At 47.7% G+C, this 18055-nt stretch overlaps 1 protein-coding gene across 3 annotated transcripts; it reads right to left on the minus strand.

The window, feature by feature from the left end:
- Positions 1–341: 341 nt before the first annotated feature.
- TPST1 (tyrosylprotein sulfotransferase 1) lies at positions 342–14349 on the minus strand. 3 transcript variants are annotated; one of them, XM_053366911.1, is made up of 7 exons: positions 14110–14349; positions 9362–10287; positions 5402–5600; positions 4389–4439; positions 3966–4029; positions 2326–2374; positions 342–958 (listed from the first exon to the last, which is right to left on the minus strand). In XM_053366911.1, exons 2-5 carry the CDS (start codon positions 10204–10206, stop codon positions 3985–3987), a joined length of 1140 nt encoding a protein of 379 aa, XP_053222886.1. In that variant the 5' UTR covers positions 10207–10287; positions 14110–14349; the 3' UTR covers positions 342–958; positions 2326–2374; positions 3966–3984. The 3 variants fall into 3 exon arrangements, with proteins under 3 accessions (XP_053222886.1, XP_053222887.1, XP_053222888.1); XM_053366912.1 differs by lacking the exon at positions 3966–4029 and having other exon boundaries at positions 14110–14347; XM_053366913.1 differs by lacking the exons at positions 3966–4029; positions 4389–4439.
- Between the last annotated feature and the right edge of the window lie 3706 nt (positions 14350–18055).

The raw sequence follows: 18055 nt of genomic DNA on the forward strand, positions 1-18055 counted from the left end.
AGTCATAGCAGGGCATTCTTAGTGGTGGCACTCCTGGTGTGGCATGATCTTTGCCCCTAATGACATTCATGGGAATAATTGCCTCACAGATACTCTGTACACTTGACCTTGACATTGTCCATGTCCTGTTTGGGATGATGGGGCAAGGGGGATGCAGTCCAAGTCTCCCTTCCTCCACCCCCATCAAGCAACGACCGCCTATTGTCAGCTCAGTGGATACGCATGCAGATAAACCAACATTCACCAGTGTGGTCACAGCCCGCTGCTCACACACTTGCAGGCCACAGGTAAATATCTTCAAACCAGCAGAGAAACACCTTTCCCCCCAAAAAAATCACATATTTGACATTCCAAATCTGTGTTTTGTTTTGTTTTTACAAAAACCCGCTCTGGTAAAAACTAAGGTGCAAGAACAAGAGAGAAAAGACAGGCAGCCTAGGCATCTCCAGGCTCAGTCCAAACAATCTCTGCTCCTATGGCTCTCAGAGGAGCTGTGTAAATGGAGAAAGACAGTCCTGGATTTCCAGCAATGAGTCTTAAGAATTTGGCCATGGGATGAATTCACGGAGAACGTCTCCTGCACAAGCACGGTGGATATCAAATGGCATGTGTGCACAGCAAAGCACTTTTGTGCGCTGTCCACTCGTTCTGAAGAGGTTTGCACAGACGAGATCTCCAGCTGCAGTGCACCCTCTTTGGTGCAGTGATCCTGGAATCACTCACTCAAAATAGCTCCAGCATTTCAGAGGGGCCGCTATGGAGTCAATGGCACGAGGACTAAGACACAGAGGGTTAACATGTGTGCACAACCCGCTTCCCCTCCCACAGATATACCCCCATTTTAAAAAGCAAAACGAAAACCACAGGATGAAAAAAAAAATTCTGAACAAACAGAACAGCTCAGCAGGTTCTTGACGATTCCACCCCAATGCTTTCCTCAAAAAGGCAGCTGACGTCCCTGGTCAAAAAAGGGAAAAAAAGATTTCAGCAAGTGCAACTCAAGGGTGGGCTACCTGCAGCAGCTTTGGGGCAGTGACTCATTCCTTTTTGCATGCAGAAGGTCCCAGGTTCCAATCCCTGGTATCGCCAAGTAGGGCAGGGAGAAGGACTCCTGCCAGAAACCCTGGTGAAACGCTGCCAGTCCGTGTAGATAATACCAAGGCTAGATTGTCCAATGGCCTGACTCAGTGTATGGCAGCTCTATATGTTAACACAACTCTGGGCTATTGACAGGAGCTCAGCATGCAAACACGTGGAACAAGCACCTCTGCTCAGTGACTAATGCAGCTGCCTATTGTGGCTGGTAGGGCGGAAGGCAGGGAGCCAAACAGTAGGTGGCGCCAGAGTCAATGACAGCCAGAACCTAACTAATTCTTTTTGTATATATCTATATTAAAATCAGAAGTGCCTGGCGTGCTCTGGTCCATGGGGTCACGAAGAGTCGGACACAACTAAACGACTAAACAACAACAACAAATTAAAATCAATATATCAAAAATCCACAAAAGCAGCACAGTATATCCATAAAAGTCTTAATATTGGGATGGTAGAGTACTTAAGACTGTTAGGAAAGCCTAATTTTAAGTTGTGCTGTGGAGAGGGAGTTCAGAGTGCCTGTATTTGTTAAAATCCCATTAAGCAGATCAAAATTTTTCAAGGTCCTCCGAGCCTTTGGCATCACATAATCTATGAGTTACTTTTTTCAGCTAATGCTAAATGCTGCTGTCAGCGCTGCCCAAGGTCCCAGCTCACACAAGACCAACGCTGCTTCTTGCTCAAGTTTAAAAGTCTTTATTGAAGTTCAGTCTCATTTCCAGACGTGCAGCGCGCAACGCTACATCTATCCGTCAGACCGTAGAAGTCCCATCTGAATCTCCGCCCCCCTGACACCAGCTTATACTTTCTAGAGTGGTTTAACAATCAATTCCTCTTCCAAGGGAACTCTGGGAACCGTAGATCCCAGGATACTTTGTGGAAAGCCATGAGTTTATAGTGCTTTAATTGCATTAAATGGCATGAGAGTGCTTTAATTGCATAGTGTGGATTTCAATGGGTCTACTCAGAGTATGGTGATCAGCAGGCGGCTTTCCTCCCAAGAGGGGCCCATCACATTCAACCACAACTTGCAAGGTTTTCACCCTCGCTGGAGACAACGCACCAGACATTTACACTTATTACCATGCTCATCTCAAGAGTGCTTGTGGAGAACACAGCCCAATGAAGGTGGGCTCAAAGCAGAAAGCAAGAATAAACCTTCCCCCACCCCAGCCATATACTGTGTGTTAACAAACAAAGGTTGAAAGACAGGATGTTGCCTTTTATTACCAATTAAGCACAATTAACTCCACCAGGACTTCTATTTCAGCACATCAGCCTAGAGAGAGAGAGAGAGAGAGAGAGAGATGGAAGGCACATTAATTTCACAAGTAAATACCAACTGTCCATTAAAATCAATTATGCTTGTTAGTAAACAGGAAAAGGAAAAAGGCAAATACCAGTGAGGGGGTTGTCACCCCATAAAACTGACTGGTAACAATTCAATTATGTTTTTCACACAGAATGAATTTATGAAACTCACTGCCGCAAAGTTTAGTGACGGCCAGCAATGTACCGTATTTTTCGCCCTATAGGACACACTTTTTCCCCTCCAAAAATGAAGGGGAAATGTGTGTGCGTCCTATGGGGCGAATGCAGGCTTTCGCTGAAGCCTGGAGAGCGAGAGGGGTCGGTGCGCACCGACTCCTCTCGCTCTCCAGGCTTCAGGAAGCTATCCGCAAGCCTCGCGCGCCCGGCGGGAGGTCCTGCCGGGCGCGTAAGGCTTGCGGGCAGCAGCCTGCAGCCCAAAGCACGAAGCGAGTTGCGGAGCCCGCCCCGTGCTTCGGGCAGATGTCCGCAAGCCTCGCGCACCCTGGAGGTCCCGCCAGGCGCGCAAGGCTTGGGGCAGCAGCCTGCATCCCAAAGCACGGGGCGAGCTGCGGAGCCAGCCCCGTGCTTCGGGCAGATGTCGGCAAGCCTTGCGCGCCAGGCTTGCAGGCAGCAACCTGTTCTGGGGGCTGGGGTCGGGGGAAGCTCGGGCTTCCCCCACGCCTGGAGGAGGAATAATTTTTTTTTTCTTTATTTCCCCCCCCAAAAAAAAAACTAGGTGCGTCCTATGGGGCGAAAAATACGGTAAATAACAGGAGAATAGAAATGCATGGAAATGAGGGGGAAGTGGTCTATTGGTGGTTTGGGCTTTAGGTGACTAAATGGAACATCCCACTGCAGAGACAGTCTACCCCAGAAGAGCAGGTGCTGGGGAACAATCAGTGCAAGAGCTCCTTATGAACCATCTTACTTAAAAGCAGACTGGAACAAAAAAGGTCTGTTAATAAGAGCATACAAAGGACTCTGCCAGTTCTGTCTAGACCAGCATACTGTTTTGCCACAGTTCCTGTCTGGGGGCTGATGGGAGTTGTAGTCCAACAACAACATCTGGAGTGCCCCCATTTGCCAAAGGCTGCCATAAATAATAGTTATTTTTGGCTCCATAAGAGACAGGATTTGTTGAGTGAGACTATAGGGGGACAGATGAACTAAAAAAAAAGAGAGAAAGGGACTTTACTTAGATGCCAATTCTAGTGAAAATACACAGCTTCTGCAACACTTTATTTTATGGGGGTGATGAGCACACAAAGTTTGGAGCGGAGCAGAGCCAAGGCAGCATATGAAGCCAAACAGGGGCAGATCCTCTACAGCTTCAGGTTAGAGACAGCCAGCCAAGGCAGGGAGGCCCAGAGAGGAGAGCAGAGACCAAAGGAACTACCTCCCTGTGTGCACCAAGCAGGTGAAACACAGAACACACACATACATGCATGCATGTGAACGAAAGGAGCTGGGTGCGAGGAATTCCAGTGCCTGCAGCCAAAAATGGGGGGCGGGGGTCCGTGTTTGGGGAAACACAAGACAGACACCACACACTACTATACTTTCACATCAGCTCCTCAATCATTTTATCTTGGCCTGGGGCTTCCTTTCTACAGTCTTCCGCAGCTGCAATGAGAAGAAAGGGCCACGGCTCATTTAAGGATGGAACGAAAGCTCTCGTCTCAAGTTTGACCAAGTGGTTTTTAAAAAAGGAATTCATTTCACAGGAGAATAGTATTGTGTGTTATATTTCCAAAGGCAGGTTGGTAATCTGAACTGTAAAACTTTTAAAAGAATTTGTACCCGAGCTTGCTTTTTCCTCTGCCCTCCTGTTGCTTTCCCCCCCTCATGTGTCATGAATTTTTAAATTCTCCATTAGCTCAAACTCAATTAAGATGAAGAAAGCTCCTCCAAATGAGTTGATGGACAGGGCCAAAAATATTTATGGTGCAACAGGCAAGACGAATGCTTCCAAGGCGCCTTACCTGTGGCACTCCTTTGAGAAAGTCAGGAAGTTGAAATTCTCCTTTGTAGACCTTCAAAGAAAACAAGCGCGCTTTTAAACCTTTTTAAACACAAGTTTTGATTTAATTAAGAACCGGTGCAGTGATATGGTTAGATCCGAGTTCATAGCCCCCCACAAGCCATGGAGTTCACTGAGTGACCTTGGCCCAGTCGCTAGGTAAAGGGGCCCCTGACCGTTAGGTCCAGTTGCGGACGACTCTGGGGTTGCGGTGCTCATCTCGCTTTATTGGCCGAGGGAGCCGGCGTACAGCTTCCAGGTCATGTGGCCAGCATGACTAAGCTGCTTCTGGCGAACCAGAGCAGCGCACGGAAACGCCGTTTACCTTCCCACCGGAGTGGTACCTATTTATCTACTTGCACTTTGACGTGCTTTCGAACTGCTAGGTTGGCAGGAGCAGGGACCGAGCAACGGGAGCTCACCCCGTCGTGGGGATTCGAACCGCTGACCTTCTGATCGGCAAGTCCTAGGCTCTGTGGTTTAACCCACAGCGCCACCCGTGTCCCTCTGGCCCAGTCACTACCTCTCACCATATTTACTTTACTGGGTTTTTATGGAGCTAAAATGGAGGCTGCTGTAAGCTCCTTGGGAAATATATGTTTCTCTCAGGTACCTTTCAGACAGGATGAATGTGGCAACTTAACAAGGGAACAAAAACTATTACAAAGATGCTCAACTCAGATAACAAATATCAGCAGCAAAACAAAGCATCAAGCTAAAACAATTCCAGAAACAGAAAAAATAAGCCTGCTTAAAGCCACTTGAAAAGCTTTAATGAATTTAAAGAAAAGACCATAAAAATTGACACAAGCACTTTCTCTTTTTTGAGGGGGCAGGGGAGCGTGGAAGACCATGAAGATACATCAAATGCTAACTGTATGCTCCTCGGGGCAAATGCTTCAGTTTTGCCAACAGTGCAGTGTATCATTCTAGGTAAATAACAATATTATAGTAACAATAAGCCTTGTCTGTTACCCTTCTGGTGTTTTCCAAAACTTTCTGATCCGGCTTCCCGTAGTTTGGGGGGTTGGCGTAGGGGTCATAGCCAAGCTTTGCCAGCATCGGGGCAATCACAGGCATGTCGTGAAGAACGTCATCGGGGATTTTCCCCACCCATTTTGACAAAGCTTCCACGTTCACTGGCTTGATTACTTGGTCGGTAGATCTTTCAACTCTGCAAAAAAAAAAAAAGATTTATTTTTTTTAAACGATCACATTTAAAGCCAGTATGGTGCTGTGGTTAGTGTGTTGCGCTAGGATCCAGGAGACCAGGGTTCAACCCCACCCCCACCTCCCAAATTTGGCCACGATGCTCAACTGGGTGACCTTGGGCCACGCACTGCCTCTCAGCCTAACCTACCTCACAGGGGTGTTGTGAGGGTTAAATGAGAGGGAGAACACCTGTATAGCACCCTGTGCTCCTTGGAAGAAAAGGTGGGATATACATGCAATACATAAATGTATTTCCAGGTACAGTGGACACTCGGGTTGCGAACGTGATCTGTGCGGGATGCACGTTCGCAACCCGCAGTGTTCGCAACCCGTGTCTGCATGTGTGTGCATGCGCAGGTTGCGATTCGCCACTTCTGCGTATGTGCAACCGCTGAAGCCTGGAAGTAACCCATTTCGGTACTTCCGGGTTTCGGTGGTCCACAACCTGAAAAAACACAACCTGAAGCGGCTGTAACCCGAGGTATGACTGTATTGATCAAAACACTGGATTTTATTTGCACACTTAAGAGAAGCCTGCTGGGAAAAAATACATCAAGACAGCTACAAAAAAACTACAGCCACCCAGAGCCCATAGATTTGCTCTGTATATTCTGGAGAATACAGTGGCTTGGAAGCTCTCCCAAAGGTGCATAAGAAGAGCCTGCTGGGTCAGGCCCATCTGGTCCACACCCTGTTCTCACAGTGGCCAACCAGGTGCCTTAAAGGGAAACCCACAAGCATGACCTGAGCACAAGAGCCCTTTCTCCTCCTGCAGTTTCCAGCAGCTGACATTCAGAAGCCTCTGACAGCGAAGGCAGAACATAGACATCATGGCTAGCAGCCACTTATCACAGCTTTTTCCTCCATGAATTAGTTTAAACCACACACACTTTTCCAGGGCAGGGGAAGGCTCACACATCACAATTTCTTCTATGGGTGACTCAAGAGGCCAGAGATAAGCCCAGCAAAGAGGGAGAGCACAGCTAGGAGCAGGAGAATTTGGAGGGGGTTGCCTTCCTTTCCAAACACAGGAAACTGCCTTATTGGACCCATCCAGCTCAGTCGTGTCTACACAGACTGGCAGCATCGTTCTCCAGGGTTTAGACAGGGTTCCCTCCCAGCCCTGCCTAGAGGCACCACTGGGCTATGGCCCTTCTCTCCCTCTCACTACCCAGCCAACGTCAGCTTTGGGAACTTGCATCTGCCAAGGTAAAGCACTGCTCCAGACAGAAACTCTGCCCTGAACTGCCAATCCTTGGATTTCACAGCAGATTAAAATAGAATCCCAGGCATTCTGATGCTCTTGGACACAGAACTCCCTTAATGGATTGTCAATATGGTGCTACACTTTCACAGCAGCCCAGGCTGGGTGGGGGAACAAATGCAAAACTCAAAAAGGATGGGAGCAGAGTCTCTCTCCATCCCCATCCTAGAATGAGCGAGAGCAGGGGATGACTCTGGCTAGTGGGTTTCCTGGTATCATCTGGTCAGTCTGATGTAGGAAGCAAGAGTTCTTCTTATAATAATAAGTGAACAGACTGAAATCCAGACACCACACACCCCCATCGCCACATCCTAAGAGAAGATAAGCCAGTGAAGAAACCAACACACAAACGCACACACACACACGTCGCACATTCCTTCTTGCAGATTTGTGGGTTTTGCTTACAGTAATGAAAAGGAAACTTGGCCCAGATCCTCTCCGGGGAAAATGACACCTCCCCCCCCCCCTTCAGAGGCTGCTGCAGACACAGATGTTTTCCATCAAGGAGAGGGCAAATGCCAGAATTTTTCAGCACTCAGCTATGGCAAGATTGCCTGCCAGCAGCCACGCTGGCGATGCCCCCAAGCCACAGAGAGTCCCGTGCTGATCTGCGCCGGTGCCAACCCCTTCCCTGCGAAAAGCCTCCTTTTGGATGTCCTTGCGCCCGCTTTCGAAGCAAGCTCGCGGGAGATAGGAAAAACACGCCCGGAAATTGCTAGAGGGCTGCGGAGTCGCCCAGAGCGACAAATGCAAGAAGGCCTGGTTATCCAGAGGCCAGAAAACAGCTCAGGCTGGAACACGCCAGCAAAGGCCACTGAGCTCAAAGTAAATATTGTTTCGTAATGGGAGATGGATGGAATCATTAGAGAGAGAAGGGAGGAATGAACTGGGCTCCCTTTCCCCTCTTTTAACTCTTCCCCTGTTCTTCTACCCCAAAAGACACACACGTATATTTTGCAAACTGTCTTAATGAGCTTGATTAGCCCATGGAAACTGTTTTTAAGTACAGCCACAAGCCTCAAGCCACTTGATTGAGATCTGCGTCTCTGCAAGGCTGATTAAGAGAAGTTCCTCAAATGGCATTTTCCTCCCAGTCCTGCCAGCCCCCAGCTAAGATGAGAGGCACCCAAAAATATCTATTTTTATCACATGCAGGTGGCAGGAGAATAAGAATGCCCTGTCCATATGCAAAGGAGATGCCGTGCCACTGAGCCAACTGTGGTGTTCATGCATGGCTCCAAAACAGGCTGGAACCCTACAAAGAGAGGACCCTTCCACCTCTTCAAAGGTGAGATTTAGCAGCCTACAAGGGCTGTAGCCAGAGACAGTATCAAAGACAGCTTCGTGGTGAAGCATCCCAAGCCAAAAGAAGTTCCAAACCTTGGCCTGGAAGTCCTCACTGCTGGGGGGGGGGTGTCTCAAGAGTGCCAATCACAATCATCAGGGGAGGGCAGATTTCCAGCCCGCGGGACCTCCTCCTTCAGCCTTTACTGGAACCCCAGTGCCCACCACTCAGAACCAAGTATAATATCATTAACTCAGCCAGGCACACATGTGAACAGCATTAGGGTTCGGGGTGCCTCTGAGCATACACCGAGCATGGGGATTTGTGCTCAACGCCAAAACCAACCTCAAAAAGCCTTTCCCCTGCCCTTTCAGACTACTACGGAAACAACATTTTAAGTTTCTTTTTCCTAATCAAATATGACCGAAGTAAAGCAGGGCGGGGGTGGAGATTTATACAGAACGTAAAACGGAATACTGACTTACGAAAGGTAAGCAAAATTTAAATGCTAATATTTTCAATTTCATTGTTCTGTATGGGACAATGACAATAAAGATATTGTATATTGTAGAACCAAACTATCTGCAGCAGCGGCGTGGGGAAGTTCAGGCCCAATAGCTGAATGCCCCCCTGCACCCTAAAACTATCCCCAGCAGGGGCAGATTTTAGGGCTGTGTGAATGGAGCACATGCATTAGATGTTGTGCGAAAGGAGCGCAGTCTCAATACATCTTATGTTCTGTTAGTGCTAGAAAAGAGTTTAGTTTAATAGTGGTACACACGATACACACAATACAGTGGATGGTCAGTCAGGCACGAAGTATGCATGTTTTTGAAGAACTCTAAAAATGCATACTCAATTCTGACCAAACTATACACTTCCAGAGTTAATGCTAAACACATTACGTCTGGTAATTGAGCCACCATAACCGCTAGGGGGCCATGAATATTTGTGTCCAGAGCTATTTAGACTCGTCTACCCATGTACTATCTGAAACCAGCATTGGTCGCCAGATGCGAAAATTTTGCCACTCCTATGTGCCCCACAGAAGATTCCCTCCAAGAAAAAGTGGCTCCAAAAGGACCCCTACACCACCTTAAGATAATTTTCTCCCTACAAAGATTTTCTGGAAAACCCTCAAGGGATGCCCCACCCCAGGGAGGAACCGACTCACTTTGAGAGGGAGACGCCCCCGGCTTTCCCAATCATTTCTTCGTGGTGCAAAACGGCAGGGTCCCACGGGATGTGGAGGAACTTGAGGAGCGTTTGTAGCCACCTCTCGGGGTGCAAGACAAGCTGCTCGTAATGGACCATCATGCAACGGTCCAAGCCAGCCTCCAGGCACTGGTTATACATGGTCTCTATGGCCCGATTCCACTTGGTCAAGCAGTCCCTGTAGCTGCTGAGGTCAAAGCCAGCGATGGTGACCTTCCTGGAGATCATGGAGTGGACGGAGGCCCGGCCGTCCCGCACCATCAAGACGAACTTGGCGTTGGGGAAGATCCGGGCGAGGTACGCCAGGGACTTGAGGGCAAAGGGGTCCTTATTGCACAGGTACGGGGCTGGCTCCCCATGCTTCACAATGATCTCCAGTAAGAATGCCCTCATAGCCGAATCCAAGACCTCGTCTGTGACGCCGGCCTCATCAAGCCGGATCTTCTCCTTGCTCGACCGAGCCCACATCTGCTTGACGGCCAGGATCCGGGGGATCACCCGCGTCTCTTCCCCGCAGCGGATGTCCGGGTGAGCGTCCAGCATCGCCCGCATCAAGGTGGTGCCACTGCGAGGGACTCCTCCGATGAAGATCAAGGGCATGTCTTTGTGGTAGGCCAAGGTGGCGTTCTCTGGCAAACCCAAACCAGCTCTCAAAGTGGCCCTGACCGGCTCCGGGCGGACTATCTGTCTGCGCTCCTCCATCTGGTGGTGGCACTCCATGGCGTGCTGGCCCAAGTAGAAGACCGTCACTGAGCTTACCACCAGGCAAGCCAGCAGTAGGTTCTGCTTGAGTTTGCCAACCATCTTCCCGCAGAACGGTGCCTCACACGATTGAAGCAAATCGCTTGGGCCACGTCAAAGATTCAGAGCATGGAGAAGCTAAATCTGAAAGCGAAAGAAAGAAATTGCAGTCAGGACAATTTACATACAACCTCCTCCAGCCCGTAACAACACACATTCATGGAGGACTATCAAAGGCTGTGTTCTGCCTCTGTGGTCAGAGGCAATAAGGCAATAAGTCTGTGCCAGCGTTCTTGTGTTTGGGTCTCACTTGCAGGTTTCCCATTAAGGGCATCTGGTTGGCCACTGTGAGAACAGGATACTGAACTAGATGGGACACTGGCCAGTGATCTAGCAGCCTCTTATCATGGTCAAAATGACACAGTTCTCAGAAACAGCCGCACCCAGGTAACGGTACTGTCTGCCCCAGGAGCAAGGCAGTGTTCGAAATTAACAAGCCACATTTTGTGTCTGGCACAGGTCCAATTGTGACCACATGGGAGATCTCTGAGTTCCAGTTTGGCGGCAGGGGTAAGCAAAATGTCACCTAGGGAAGGATCTGAAATATTTTCTGTGAAACTTGAATTTGTTTTATTCTGCATGGTTTTAACGTGTTGTAAATTGCTTTGAAATTCATTTTTTAAAATATAAAGCGGTATAGAATTGAAATGAACAACAAAGATCAATGGAGAAAAAACGGCACCTAGACATTCTGTTGTGGCAACCATAACCAAGGCTTAAGGTGCCATTTGGTGATTAGATTATTGATCTGAGTTTCTGACACTGAAACAAGGGTGCTCCTTGGCACTTCCAACATTTTGGGGCCATAGGCCATGAGACAAACTAACCTAAGATTTGAAGGTGTTCATTTATATGTACAGGTGCCTCTAGGGAATTAAGATGAAGGGCTGCCGTCATCAGCGCAGCCCATTGCAGGGTGCCCAGATGCTGTTTTAAGTCCCTGTTGCCATATAATAACATATATACAGTGGTACCTCGGGTTACATACGCTTCAGGTTACAGACTCTGCTAACCCAGAAATAGTACCTCGGGTTAAGAACTTTGTTTCAAGATGAGAACAGAAATCATGCAGCGGCAGCAGGAAGCCCCATTAGCTTCAGGTTAAGCGGTGATTCAGGTTAAGAACAGTTTCAGGTTGAGAAAGGACCTCCGGAACGAATTAAGTACTTAACCCGAGGTACCACTGTATTAGGGTCTGCCCCCCCACTTGCTCTGCTGTTCGTCATCCCCACCTCCCCCCCTTACCCTTCTTCCACACCTGACCAAGCCCCTCACTTTATGCCTCCCCCAGTTTGCTCCAGCAGCTGTTTGGTGCTGAACTCACTCATTTCCACAACAGCAGCAGGTGGAGAAGGAAACACAGGTTTGGACCTGCCCGCCAAGAAGCAGAGGCAGCCAAAAGCACAACCAAGCCGCCCCTCAAGGGACGGATGCCTCCAACAGCTGAGGTTTCGTTATTCTGACTATTTGGACAAATTAATTCCATCTTGCTTTGACAGCTGCTTTTGCTGGGTGAGGCCAAAGGCTCATCAACATGTTGCTCCCAGCGGTGGCAAGGCAAGTGTCTCTTTGTCCCCAAGTGCACTGTATGCACAGGTAGACCATCTCTGCACATGGAGGCTCCACTAGCAAAACGCAGCTCAAAGAAATTCATGGGAGAGGATCGGATATCCCTAGAGGACTACCTCTGAAGGAAGCAGACTCCCTTTCACGGGAGGTTTTTAAGCAGAGGTTGGGTGGTCATCTGTCATGGATTCTCTACCTAAGATTCCTGCATTGTAGGGGGTTGGACTAAATGACCCTTAAGGTCCCTTTCCGACAATTCTAGGATACTATGTGTGGAATAATGCACAGCGTCCATTTATGGAAAAACCATCTTTTTATTTAAAGCAAGCCGCTATTGTTTGTGGCTGCAAAGACTTATAAAAGGGGACCTGCATCAGCATATGGAGACAGAAAAGGCTATCAGCAGCTATGACAGGAAAGCAAGCTCCACATTCAGAGGCAGTCTACCGCCGAATGCTGTTACTGTGGGGGAACCACAGGCAAGAGCTGTTCCCTTCACACCCTGCTTGTAGGCCTCGCCAAACCATCTGGTGGGTCACTGTGGGAGATGGGAAGGAGGACTAGATATAGTTTGGATCCAGCAGCAAAGAGGACTAGTGGGAAGAAAGGAAACACAAGAGAAGCTTGCTGGATCAGGTCAAATGGTCCATCTAGTCAGCATCCTCTCTTACAGTAGCCAACTATGCCTGTGGGAAACCTGTAAGCAGGATTTGAGCACCAGAGCCCTCTCCCCTCCTGCGGTTTCCATCAACTGGTATTCAAAAGTGTTCCTGTCTCTGACCATGGAGACACACAATAGCCATGAATCCTCCATGAATTTGTCCTATACTCACATATTCAAGGGACACTGGAGTGTTTCTAGCAGGAAAGCCACTGCACATTTCTCCCCCCCACACACACACACCCTAAATACCTCAAGTGTTTCTGGGTGGGTAACGAACCCAGAGGAAATTGAATTAGGAGGTGATCTGGGTTCACGGGCAGAATATTAATGTCGGGAAATAAATTAATCATAGATGACTAACTCGAGATGATGGGGGGAACTAAATTGATTTGCAGCAGGAACTCTTGTGAAATGAATAAAGAGTAAATGAACTGAACTCTCTTGGGATGAACCAATTTGGGTGGGCTGCTGCCGACTGACTGAACAGCTCACCTGGGGCGAGCTTGGACAGGAAATTAGCCGGATCATCTCCTGTGACATTTAAGTTTGTGTCTACAGACTCTTAATCTTTTATGCAACCCACCTGCTGCAGGGTGCTATGAGGCATAGTAAGAAAGATTATTTAGGACAGATGCCCTCTTGCAAGTAAGTGGAGGAGATCTCCTGAAAGCTGTGTTAGGATTCTCTTCAAAGGGGCATTCTAACCATGTTCAGAGGCCCCTTCTCAATCTTTTTAAATTTAAAATGCTCTGCTCAGAGATCCCCATATATGTCAGAATCAATTTACAATCAAAGCAAAGACACTGTATATCCCAGCATGTATAAAACACCCTTCATTTCCAACAGAAAGCAGATTAAAAATACAGCAAAGAACAGAGTTTCTCTGAGCATGTACAGGCCACTATACTCAGTTTAAAAAAAACCAACAAAACAAAACCACAGGGTATGGAGTTATTGTACATGACCAGAAAGGTTTTCTATCTGCATCTTAAACAAACACCTCTAATAGAAACCATCCAGAATATCAAAGACAAACAAATATCTGGTTTTTCTGGCTTAACAAACTTTCTGCTCAATTAATGAAACACAAATATGAATTATTTAGCTGGCAACTGAGTCATTCAAAATCCTCGGTGGCAACGCTGACTGGCTGGTCTTCTCAAGAGGTTGGTATTTTTAAAAACGCCTCCGAGCACATGCAGAGTACAGTTCCGACACACATACTGCTTCAGTCTTTTGAGTAAAAGCAGATTAAAATAAAGCAGGTGGGGGAATTCTGTGCGTGGTCAGAAACTTTCTATTTCAACAAAAAGGGGGGGAAATCAGTGGAAGGGCAAAGCACCTCTGAGCACGTGGGAGGCACCCTTTGTTGGGGAACAAGCCTACATACGAAGAAACAGGCTTGGTGGAATCTGTGCATGCTCAGAGACGCTCTCCCCCGATCCCCGTTTTTTGAAAAAGCAACCACGCAGAGTTTATAGAAAGCACGAGAAAGAAATAGTAAGAAGCAACAAGCCAGCACCCACGCAGGCAGAGAGGATGTCGTCTTCTCGGCTCTGCTGTCGGTTAAATGGGATCCGAGCTCCCGATTACCCGCCCCCGGGAGTTCAGGGATCAGCCGCATGCACAACACAGGAAAGCCGCCGCGATGAAAGGAGTGGGGGCTCCCACTTTACCTGTCGGGGATCTCCTCGCGGATCCCATCCTGTCCCCGCCGCTCCCGCTGCGCCTCCAAGCTTCGCCAGGCTCCTAGTCCGCTCTGTCCGCTGCGGCGCTGCCATGGAAATCACAAGCCCTCCCAGGATTGGCCGTTGTGTCGCCGCGCCCCATTGGTGGCGCGAGGGGGTGATGTGCGGGAGGGCGGGGGTTCCTCTGGCTCCACCCCATCCCCAGATTCCTTCCAGCCTGGGCTTCCCCCATCATCACCCACGTGGGTCATCTGGACAGGCAGCTGGATCAGAACGCATAGCTGGTGGGGGGGCGGGAGAAGAAGCGCAGCTAACGTCTGGCCTAACGTGAAATATTGGCATCGTAACCCTAATAATAGCTGCATTGAGTATTACTACTGTTCCCTACAACGTGGATAAGTCATGAAAAAGCCTTGCAGATTAAAACGGGATGGAGCGATTCCCCCTATGAGGAAAGGTTTGGGGGTTTTTCGTTTAGAGGAAAGACGACTAAGATGTGGCATGATAGAAGTTTATAAAATGATGTTTGGCACAGAAAGAGTGAGTAGAGAAAATGTTTTTTTCTCCCTCTCCCATTACACTAGAATTTGTGGACACCTCATGAAGCTGATTGTTCGGAGATTCAGGACAGATGAAAGAAAATACTTCTTCAGGCAGCTCATAGTTGAACTATGGAACTCTCTGCCACAGGAGGCAGTGATGGTCATCAGCCTGGAGGGCTTAGATTAGAAAGAGGCTTAGACAAATCCATGGCTGATATGGCTATCAGTGGCTACTAGCTGTGCTGGCTATGCCCTCTGTCTCCAAGTTGGAGGCAGCAATGCTTCTGAACACCAGTTGCTGGAATGCAAAGGAAAGGAGCAGGCTCTTGTGCTCAGGTCCTGCTTTTGGGTTTCCCCACACAGCCATCTGGTTGGCCACTGTGAGAACAGGGTGCTGGACTAGATAGGCCTGATCCAGCAGCCAGACTCTTCTCATAGACTGGAACAAATGACCCCAGAGGGCTAAGGAGGGCTAACCAGAAGCCAGAGCAAAGTGTAAAGAAGGGAAGGAGGCATCACAATTATTAATCCATGGCACATCGGGTGGAGGCATCTCAGACCGACGTCATCCCTGCAAACAGCTTTGAACACCAAGGTTCACAGTGTTCAGTTTCTTTTAAAAAGAGAGTCCAGTAAGTCTCTTTTCGAAGTTATGCCTGCAGGTTTTTACATTTCCCCCTCTTTTGTAATTTCTGGCATTTCTTTGATAAGCATATTTAACTTAGGTAGGCAGCAATGCTTCTGAATGCCAGTTGCTGGAAACCAAAGGAGGGGAGAGCTACTTTTGTGGCCAGGCCCTGCTTGAGTTTCCTGTTTGGGCTAGGTGGGCCATTGGCCTGATCCAGCAGGCTCTTCTTATGCTCTTATGGGATGCACAGCCACATAAGCATACTTAGAATCACAGCCTTCCTTTTATGGCTCAACATGTTTTGGTTGTTGGTCTTTTACAATACGAATTTTAATCTGATTGAGAGGTGGGTTGTTGTTGTTGTTTTTTATAGTGACTTTTGTTAACTGCCTTGGGTCATTGTGTATTCATATATTTTTTTAAAGAATGATGACATTTCTTAGAAATAAAAACCAGATATTCAAAAGATTTCAGGGCAAACTGAGAGATTATTTGGCACCACTCAATCCACTTGAACCCACCTGAAAAAACACTTGGGGGAGATGAAATAGGGTGGCACCCTTACCAATTTTAAGTCACCTCTAGGAGGAAGGAAAAAGCACTTTATACAAACTAAACTCTCGAGTCATTGGTTCGGATTATGCATGCGAGTCCAAAGTTTGCATGTTAATCATCAACAGGTTATTTGGTTCCCAAAACCTGCAGGCAGCCACAGGATGCTTCTACCCATGTCCAGAATACTTTCTGCTGGCTGTGGGGCTTGCAGTCATTCTACATTGATCTAGAATTCAGGATTATGCAGGCTAGGGTCCAGATACCTCAATATCAATATGATTTCCAGTAACTGGCATTCAGAAGCATCATTGCCTCCAACCATGGAGGCAGAGAAAACCATCAGAGCTAGTAGCCATTGCAGCATGTGAAGAAGTCCTTTTGTCTTTCCTGAATCTTCCAACATTCAGTTTCATTGGATAACCCTCCCCCCCCCCAGTCCTGGTATTACAGCGGAGGAAAAACATCTCTGTCCACTTTCTGTTCATACCATTTATGTTTGGCACTGTTCTCGTATTTAAAAACTCTGCATGTCTCCCCTCTTTCCCCCAACCTCTCTACCTTCCTAAACATCTGCTTTTCTGCTGGGCAGGAGGGAAGCTTAATAAAATGCATACAATACGTACAGTGCATTAGGAGAACTCAGCTGTGAAGCTAGATCTATCACACATTGGCTGACAGCTGAACCTGGGACGTGTCACAGCAGAGAGATGAGAGTCTGCTAATAAAAGCAAGTTAAACACACCAAGCAGTACCTGGAGACAGCTCACGCAATGCTAGCCTCCAAATCTATATATTTGAACGGGGGTCAAAGGCATGCATCAGCAACAGTGCAGAAATGGAACTGCCTGGATTTGGAAGATTAAGGGGCGATCAATGAGCCGACAGGTTGAAATGGATTGCTCTCAGTTCGGACATGAAGCATTTATGCATATATGTAGTATTCTCTGTCATCCCAAATTAACCTCATAATTCTACACATGTAGTAAGTTTTTTGTGTACGTTTAATTCTGCACCTTCAAGAGCAGCATGACCTGAAATAATGTAGCAGGTGGAGTTTCCTGGCTGGAGTTTGTGGGGTGGGGTGCTCATTCATGAGCTGGGGGCTGTTAACATCTACTCTGGGAACGAAGTTCCAGACCCTTTGGAAGCCTACAGCTCTATTTCAGAAATTTGTGCAGAGAGTCTTTGGGAGGTTGAATTGAACTAAGACTTGGGAGACCAAGGTTCAAATCCCCACTCAACCATGAAGCTCACTGGGTGACCTTGAGCCAATCACTACGTCTCAGCCTAGCCTACGTCACAGGCCTGTTTTGGGGATTAAATGAGAGGTAAGCCTTTGCTGTATTCAGTGATCACACAAAGGTAAATGGATATAGAATTGCAGCCTTTGTCTCACTAATGAAATAAGAATTAAGAGACCCAGGGTGTAGATTTTTTGATTTTAAAAATGTTCTATTAATTGCATTTAGCCAATGACTAGAATGCATCCATGAACGATTGCTGCATGCCTGCACTTTGTGACTCATGCCTCCTTCCTACGTAGCATTCCATCTCTCCTATCTGACCCTGAAAGTGGCACAACTGGAAGGATGTGTTCCTATGTCTGTCGTGCGTTAGCATCCGCATCTCCTTGAGAAGTTCCAGGGACAGATACAGGAAAAGAACGTCAAGAGCCTCCACTGAAGGTCTGGTTGTCTAGACAACTGCCTGATAAGTTGTAAGTTGAGACCACATGTTTTGGAACACCCCAAGGAAATTGATCTCATTATGAAGCCGTGCGTATTTAACATCCCATGACCGCTAACCTTTCTTTATGTAGAAGGACGTTTAAAGATGTTTTGATGACTGTGTGCTGTGTGTTAGCGGCTTACATAAGCTTTGTTCTGAAGTATCTCCGAGTCTCTGCCCCAAAGTGTTTCCAACCTATGGAAAACTAGAAATCATGTTTAGCAACTCTACAGTCATGATTCTCAGCAATCTCTACAATAGGATAGGCTGCTTTTATTGTCGCCATGGTGCAGATTGGGGAGGGGTTGAGTCAGAGAGTTGACTCCATCACTAGGCCGGAGTCAGGAGGATCAAAGACTGTACCTGCTCATAGAACACTCTGTGCCATAATTAGAATGTTTAAACACAACTCCCTACCACAACTCTTATTTTAAAAGTTAAGTATGGTGTGTTTGGAACACACCCAGGAGGGGTATCTCTG

Source organism: Podarcis raffonei, chromosome 15, assembly GCF_027172205.1.
Source record: "Podarcis raffonei isolate rPodRaf1 chromosome 15, rPodRaf1.pri, whole genome shotgun sequence".
In the NCBI taxonomy this organism is placed as follows: Eukaryota; Metazoa; Chordata; class Lepidosauria; order Squamata; family Lacertidae; genus Podarcis; species Podarcis raffonei.

Excerpts from the sequence above, each read along its gene's own strand:
- TPST1 (XM_053366911.1), bottom strand. The coding sequence starts at position 10,206 with ATGGTTGGCAAACTCAAGCAGAACCTACTGCTGGCTTGCCTGGTGGTA. Across the intron at positions 4,440-5,401 it reads TTTTGGAAAACACCAGAAGG|GTCTACAAAGGAGAATTTCA; the intron begins GTAACAGACAAG and ends TTTTCTTTGAAG. Across the intron at positions 4,030-4,388 it reads TTCTCAAAGGAGTGCCACAG|CTGCGGAAGACTGTAGAAAG; the intron begins GTAAGGCGCCTT and ends TTCTCATTGCAG.